A 7758-nucleotide genomic window follows, 5' to 3' on the forward strand; every position below is an offset into this window, starting at 1 on the left:
GCAATTTTGGGGGGATGTTGCTCCACGTGAAAGAAAAATTCCTCTAGGACTCTCCCTCCTGAAACTACCACAGAATGGGAAGTACCCACTAAAGCCCCGGGGAAATAGGTAAAGAATTAAGAGCCTGGTACTAAGGGGATGTTTTTATGAAAAACACCCTCTAGTATGGAGTTACGGCCATGGGCCGGAGTTCCTGATGACATAGGAAATTTATGGTTCTATTATAAAGGAAGATTAATTATAAAAAAGCAAATGACTGGAGCAGAATTGGTTGCTAGGATAGGGAGAAAAACACTGTCTCAGTTGAAGGAAACAACGAGAAAGAGCATGCAGGGTATATTGTAAATAGTTTCGTGGAACCATTGTAAAAGGTTGCCCATGCAAGAAGAGAAATAGAAACAAGTAGCTCCAACTTTTACAATTAAAATAATCATATAACTGCTTGGCTTGGTTACTAAGAAATAACCTGTGATTAATGGGAACTTGGGGAAATATTTTAATAGGACATCTAGAAACTAGGGGATATTTTAAAAAAAAATCTTTGTAGAATATTTTGAGATTTGATTGTGCTAAGGTTGTTTGGCCACGTACCTGGTAATGTAATCAACTATAATATATAAACCTGTGATTGTAAACAATAAAGGAGAGGATGAGAGAGAGAAACATGCAATGCTGATACTTTAAGAAGTGTAATAGATTTATTTCCTTCGCCGACGCTATCCATCCCTCAGGTATCCCTGGACTCGCTGGAGCTGGACTCCGGCAGCTGGGTGGGACCTTCGGGGGTTGATTAGGTCACGACAGTGCAGCCCTCAGGGACGGGATTAACGCCCTTATGAAAGAGATGCCGGGGAGCTCTCGCACCCCTTCCACCATGTGAGGACCCAGCAGAAGACGGTGGTCTGGGAACCAGGAGCCGGCCCCACCAGAACCCGGCCACGCCAGCACCCGGACCAAGTGGGTACTGACGTCGGGGCTCTGTTTACAAACCACCCAGCCTGTGGTGTTCCGTTACAGTGCCCCACCGGCCTCGGCAGACTGGGACAGTCCTACAGGAAGGAGTTAGGGCCGAGGGACAGCGGCAGGCAGGACGGACCCATGACCCGAGCTGCCTGTGTGCCCCCCGCTGGGTCTCTGTTGAGCATGCTATCCTCACCCTGTTCATCTGGGTCGCAGTGCAGAATTCACATTCCCTTCGTAAATTAACTTAAAACCTTAAGCAGAGCTGGACACAGCTGCGTAGTGAGAGGCAGGCGAGGGGGCAGGCAAAGCCCCGGCCCTCCTCCCCCTCCCCACCAGCGGCGGGAGCCGCCCCCCACCCCGGCTCTTTTCCTGGAGCCTGAACCGTCTTTGGGGAGGGAAGAGGGGTTGCCCCAGAGGCCCCCAGCCCCACGGGGCGCGGAACCTCCTAGGAAAGGAGGGGGGCGGTGGGGCGGGGCGCTAAGGGGCGGGGTCCTGGGCTTGGGCCGGGCCTGGAGCCGAGGGGCGGAACCTGGAGCGGCGGGGACGTGGGCGGCTCCGGGGCGCTGGCCCCGCCCCCTCGCCGAAGCTCCGGCCCCGCCCTCCAGGGCTGTCCTGTCCAGCCTGTCCCTGACCCGTGCGGGGCGCGGGGCTGGGACCAGCAAGTTGAGCATCGCCAAGGACAGCGATTCCGGCCTCCAGTCCAGTGCGTGAGGCGCAAAGACTACAGAACCGGTACCTGCAGGGGTGGGGGTGGGGTCCGGCGTGTCCTTGAGAAGAGACAGAACCTAGCGTGACCCCTGGGCAATCCCGCCCCGCTGTTCTCCAGAGAGCGCCCTCCTGGTTACGGAAGGTCACTCCGCTGCCTCTGCCTGCTGCCTGCTTCCTCCGGCCCTCACATCACACCCCTCCTCATTGGAACCAGGACACCGCGACTCCTGGGGGCCCCCTTTCTTCCTCCTTAGCCACGCCCCTCTAGAGTGGCCCACTGAGTCCCGTGTTGCCCCTCATTCACGGTCGGAGCCCTCATCCTGGCCAACGTCTGGCCTGGCCACCCTGGTCCTGGCCATCCCTCCCTTGGACCCCCCAGAGCAGCACGAGGAGAGGCCCGCATAAAGAGCACCTCCGGCTCCTCTGACACGAACGCTCCCCCACCTTCAGAGCACCCATGGAGCCCCGATTCCCCTGCAAGGCCCCATGATCCTATCTGGCCCACTTCCCAGCTTCTCTCCTCCCCGCTCCCTCATGCAAGGCCTCAGAACGCAGCCCTTGAGGCTCCGGGGTGCACGTTTTGGGGTCCAGTGCCTGTCACGGGGCTGGTTTTCTCTCTACTTGCTGATGAATAAGTCAACTCGGGTCTGGCCCTGCAGGGGTCACTCGCAGCTCAGGGTTGTCTTCCAAGGTGCTAACCTCTTCATGATGACATGGCGGTGCCCCCTTCAGGCACCCCCTCCCCGCCCACTGGTGGTCAGGATTGGACCCCGTGGGGCGGACTTCATGCCCTGCAGTTTCCAGAGGGGGCGATGCCGGGCCAGGGCCGCACCTCCTTCTGCCGGCCAGCTGCCACTCTGGCCAGCAGGCAGCCCCAAGAGGAGACGGGGGCAGCGGCTGTGGCCGTGCTCTTGGCACCACGAGAAGCTCTGCACTTGAGCCAGGGACGGGGCAGCTGCTCTTGACCTCCTCGGCACCGGAGCAGCGGCCAAGGGCACTGATGCTGCCGTCAGCCTGGGCCACGTAAACAGCCTCTCTGAGGAGCCCGCTGACGGGCATCTGAAGCATCCCTGTGCCTGGGCCCAGAGCAGCGTGCCCAGGGGCCAGAGGTACCCACCACCTCATCAGAGCAAGTGCGGGAGGGGGCAGGTGAGCTGCTGCCGGTGGTCAGCGTGGCTGGGGCAGCCAGGTGAGCCTGGACCTCCTGGCAGCGGAAGACCCCGAGGCCAGGCCATGGGTGGGGCACCTGCATGGGCAGAGGGGGTTTTACCAGCAGGCCACGCCGACCGCCCTGCAGGTCCAGGGCCCTGCTGCTTTGTTTCAGTGCCAAGAAGTCTGTCTCCCTCAGGTTGAGGCTGGTGGCCAGGCAGGAAAGCAGGTCTAGCCTGGGACACTGCCCTGCCTGCGGCCTGTCCGCCCTCATTCTGCATGAACAAATCTCCCTGTGTGGCGGGGGAGGCCAACGAGGGGCCTGGGCCTCCCGATCCTTCTTCTGGTCACCTGGCCACCTGAGGTTGTCAGGGGATCCCACCGCTACTGCCCCGGCCCCAGTTGGGGGGTTCCGGGCTCTAGCACGAATCCTCAGGATGGTCGCCTTCCTGGGCTTCTTAGTGCAGGTGTTTGTGCTGATCCAGTCATTTGGTTCCAAGCCAGGCCTTCTGGCCCCAGTGGAGTGGACACATCCTGAGATCCATGACGATCTGGGCCTAGCAGGGTCCCCCGGAGCTTCCCCTCAGGCCGTGCTGAAATGACGCACCTGCTCCTGTAGGTGTTGACCTAGGAGACACTCTGCAGGACCTTGCACAGGGCGGCCTCCCGGCCCGACCTCCCGGCCCTGGGGGCAGGATCCGTCCAGCTCAGCAGCAGCGGGCGGTCACCACCACCTGGTTGACCAGGTGATGCAGGTCTCTGTCCACCTACTCCGGCAGTGGCAGAAACACAGCGCGCCGGGCCGTTGAGGGCAGACCCAGAGCCACGAGGAGGCAGACGGAGGCACTGGTCATCACCCGGACAGGACACTCCTGCCTGTACTGCAGCCATTGGAGTCGTTCCCGGGGGCAGTGGCCACAGACACCGAGGCCAGCGGCCTGGGAGGGGGCGGGAAGATGGTGGGAGCTTCAGCGGGCTCAGGGGCCAGGACTGCCCCGGCTGGGTTGAACCTCACCTGGGCCAGGGATGGAGATGCCGCCGCCTTTCTCTTCCCCCTCCCCCAGCCCCTCCATCTTTCTCTCCCTCTCTCCCCCCGACTTCCAGTGCCAGCCCCAGGGCTCCCAAACAACCTGGGTCAGGGTGCCCCTCCCCTAACCTCAGGGGGCTCCACCAAGGCCCCCTCCAGCCTGTGGACCCACCACCTCCCCTCCCCTGCCCCGTGGGACGGGGGGCCCCAGCCCTTGGCCTTGTGCCTGGGCATGGACCGTGGCATCCTTCCAGGCAGGGGGCTCTGTGGGGGGTCCTTTCTGGGCCTCTCCACCCAAGGCTTCCACTCAGCCCAGGACCTTTGCCGGTCCGCACCTCTGCCCAGTTACCCTGTCTGCCCAGGCCACGTGGCCCCTTGTAAGGTCCATCCTCCGGCGGCCCTAGGCGTGGGGTCCCCAGACTCCTGTGGCAGGCAGAGCTGGCCCCTGGTCCTTCCTCAAGAATCCAGGACCCCCACCCACTCTCAGGGACCCTCTGAGGGATCAAAAGGGCTCCCAGGCCAGCCGCTGGGGCTCCCGGTCTGCAGGAGAGCGTGAGGGCCTGGCGCCTCGGGGAGACCAGGCTGACCTGTTGTCTCCCTGCCTGTTGGTCCCTCTCTCCCTCCTCTCCGGCTCCGCCCTCGTGCTCTCTCCTCGCCTTCCTCGATGCCCCTTCTCGCTCTGCTCAGTGTCTTCCTCACTCTCGTCTCTGGCCTGTCCTTCTCTCCTCCTGTCCCTGTCACTCTCCCCCTGTTGTCTTCTGTCCCCGCTCCCCCTTTCTTTCCTCCACACTTCCCACCCCCAGGCTCTCTCACCACCCCCATTCCCTCTTGCTTTCTCCTCATCTGACTCTCATTCTCTCCCATCTCTCACTTTTTCTCTATTCCTGAGACTGTCTCTGTCCACAGGGCCTCCTAACGCCCCAGGCTGAGGCACAAGATGGCTCATGGGGCTCCTCCCACCTCTGGCCCTTACAGACGCTCGCTCGTGTCACCTGCCAGACACAGAAGTCAACTGTCCCCTCCGCCCCTCCTTACACTTGGACTGGGAGCTCAGGACCAGTTGCCTACACTCGGCATGGCCCGGGCCTGGGACTGACAAGGCAGATGAGAACCAGCCCTCCATGGCGGCCAGCGTGGCCCCTCCAGGAACTGACAACAGCCCTGCCAGAACTCCAGACGGATGGGGAGTGGGCAGGGGTGGGAAGCAGGTGGCAGGGCCTGAGGAGAGCCCCCCAAGTGGAAAGCTCTAGAAAGTTACCTGGGAAGATGCCCCCAGGCCCCCCACCTCCCACCATGTGAGTGTGGGTGGCACACACAGAGCCTTGGTGGAGAGCTTTATTCCGGCCCCTGAGGGGCGGCCGCAGAAAGCTGGCCATCAGAGCTTCACAGCACCCAGAAGGCCCCACCCCCAGCACCCCAGATGTACCAGGCTCCGGGTGCAGCAGATGTGCAGCCCCACCCAGGGCCCCTGGCGTTGGCCTCGCTCAGGCCTCATCCTCCTGCCCTCTTCCCTGCCCCTCTTTGGCCCCAGGGGTAGGGGTGTCTCCTCCCCAGGCTCCGTGCCTGGGCTGTTCTGCCCACCTGGGCCTCGTGAGAGTGCCCCCAGCCCGATCCCGGAACCCCTCATCGCTGCTCACGGGTCCCCGCCTCGGCATTGCCTCCCAGGAGCCCGTGGCCCGTCTCCTAGGCCAAGGTCACAGAGTCCTGGCTCTTGCGGGCCTTGGCTCTGGCGGGGAGGGCGGTCAGCGCAGATGCTTCCTGGAACTCCTCGGCCATGAAGTAGTAGCAGATGGCGTCAAGGCAGCAGTTGGCGTCTGAGAGTCGGCTGGTGATCTGGAGGGCGAGACGGGTGGCGCAGGTGTGCAGGCCCAGGGCCGTGCTCACAGTCAGCACCACGTGCAAGGGCAGGAAGCAGACCACGAACACGGCCAGGCTCGCCAAGACCATGCCGGAGGCCTTCCGGGTGGCTTCCGCCTGGCCTGCGTCGGCGGCTGGCCTCCGGGCCAGGGCGGTCACCACCTGCAGAGAGCAGAAGACCAGCACGGCCAGCGGCAGGTAGAAGCCCAGCAGCAAGAAGACCACGGTGTAGGGAGTCTGCCCGGAGCGGCTGGAGAAGCAGAAGCCACCGTCCTGCATGTCCAGGGACCAGTGGAGCACCAGCGAGCCGAGCACCAGCACCCAGAGTGTGGCACACACGGCCACGGCCTGGCGTGGGGAGCGGAGCCCGCGGGCTCGGAGTGGGTGCCGCACGGCCACGTAGCGGTCCACGGCGATGGCCATGACCAGGCTGATGCTCATGTACCTGTTGGCCAGGTAGATGCCCTGGGAGAGCTGGCAGAGTGGCGTGTCTGTGGTGCTCTTCAGGAAGTGCAGAAAGAAGGGCAGGGCACAGAGCAGGCAGAGGTCAGCCACGGCCAGGTTGGCCATGTAGATGTGGGTCTCTGTCCAGCGCAGCAGGCGGCAGCACAGCACCCAGAGTGCCAGGCCGTTGAGCAGCAGACCCAGCAACAGCAGCCCGCCCATGTAGATGAAGAAGACGTACTTGGCCACCTGGGGCCCGGGGAGCTCCCTGGAGCTGCAGGTACTGTCGTTCATGGTCCTGGGGCTGCAGGAGGGGAGCAGGGCGTGAGGCACGCAGGCAGGGAGGGGGGCCTGGGCCCGCCCACCTCCGGCCAGGGCTGCAGGCGGTGAGCACCCACCCCGCAGTCAGGAGCCCCCAGTCCACCTTCCCAAAGAAAAAATCAAAAGGAGCTCTGAGGCACCCTCCAGGCCACCCCCCACCCGCTTAATGGGTGGGGAACCAAGGCCTTCGGAGGCCCGCGGGCCCGAGGCGCACAGTGAGCAGGCCCAGGGCTGGACCCAGCCCCCCTTCCCCTCTCCCGAGCCCTCGCCTGCAGGGACCTGCCTGCCGCTGGGCAGAAAGGAAGGCGGGAGCCCACCGCCCACCTCCAGTCCCAGCCACCCCAACGCTGCCAGCCTCGGCCCAGACCCAGTACCGTTCTCACAGGGTGGGGGGACGCTCAGAGGCAGCTCCAAGACAGGCCAAGGACAAAGCCCAGAGCCGCCTACTGGCCCCTCCGCCCGCTCGGCAAACCCAGCTGCAGGTGGTGCCCGAGTCTGATCCACACCTGCACCTCGGTGGGCCGGCACCTGCCCCACCTGGCCTTTCCTGGCTGCTGAGGTTCAGGACAGCAGGGTCTGTGGCTCAGTCAACCAGCTCTCCAGAAAACTCCAGAACTCCGTCTCCCTCCTCCCTCCCTCCTCCCTCCCTCCTCCCTCCTCCCTCCCTCCAGTGCTTTATCCTCTTCCTGAGGGCACAGTGGCTGGGGCCACCCCAGGCACCAGCCTCCATCTTCTCTCCCTCCCTCCCTCCCTCCTCCCTCCTCTCTCCCTCCCTCCTCTCTCCCTCCCTCCTCTCTCCCTCCCTCCCTCCTCCCTCCCTCCAATGCTTTATCCACTTCCTGACAGCACAGTGACTGGGGCCACCCCAGGCACCAGCCTCCCTCCTCCCTCCCTCCCGCCTCCCTCCTCTCTCCCTCCCTCCCTCCCGCCTCCCTCCTCTCTCCCTCCCTCCCTCCTCCCTCCCTCCAATGCTTTATCCTCTTCCTGACGGCACAGTGGCTGGGGCCACCCCACGCGCCAGCCTCCCTCCAAGACCCTCCCCAGCTCTCTGCCCTGAGGTCCCACTTAGATTGGCCTGAGGCTCCCCTGGGGTCAGGAGTCCCCTTGAGCTCCCTACAGCCAGGGCCATGAGGGCAGCCCTGCTCCTCCGGGTGCAGACCCGTGGCTCAGAGCCGGCCTTAGGGTGGCCCTGGGCGTCGTACACCCTGCCATGATCAGGAGCACCCACGTGGCCTCACCCTCCACGCCGCTTGCTCCCCTGGACGTGCTCCAGGACACAGCCTGGGACT

At 63.5% G+C, this 7758-nt stretch overlaps 1 protein-coding gene across 1 annotated transcript; it reads right to left on the minus strand.

The window, feature by feature from the left end:
* Window positions 1-5530: 5530 nt before the first annotated feature.
* On the minus strand, window positions 5531-6442 carry GPR35 (G protein-coupled receptor 35). Its single transcript, XM_060107176.1, has one exon. The coding sequence runs from the start codon at window positions 6440-6442 to the stop codon at window positions 5531-5533; it is 912 nt and encodes a 303-aa protein (XP_059963159.1).
* Window positions 6443-7758: the final 1316 nt, after the last annotated feature.

The sequence above is a fragment of the Mesoplodon densirostris genome, chromosome 8 (assembly GCF_025265405.1).
Source record: "Mesoplodon densirostris isolate mMesDen1 chromosome 8, mMesDen1 primary haplotype, whole genome shotgun sequence".
Lineage (NCBI taxonomy): Eukaryota > Metazoa > Chordata > Mammalia > Artiodactyla > Ziphiidae > Mesoplodon > Mesoplodon densirostris.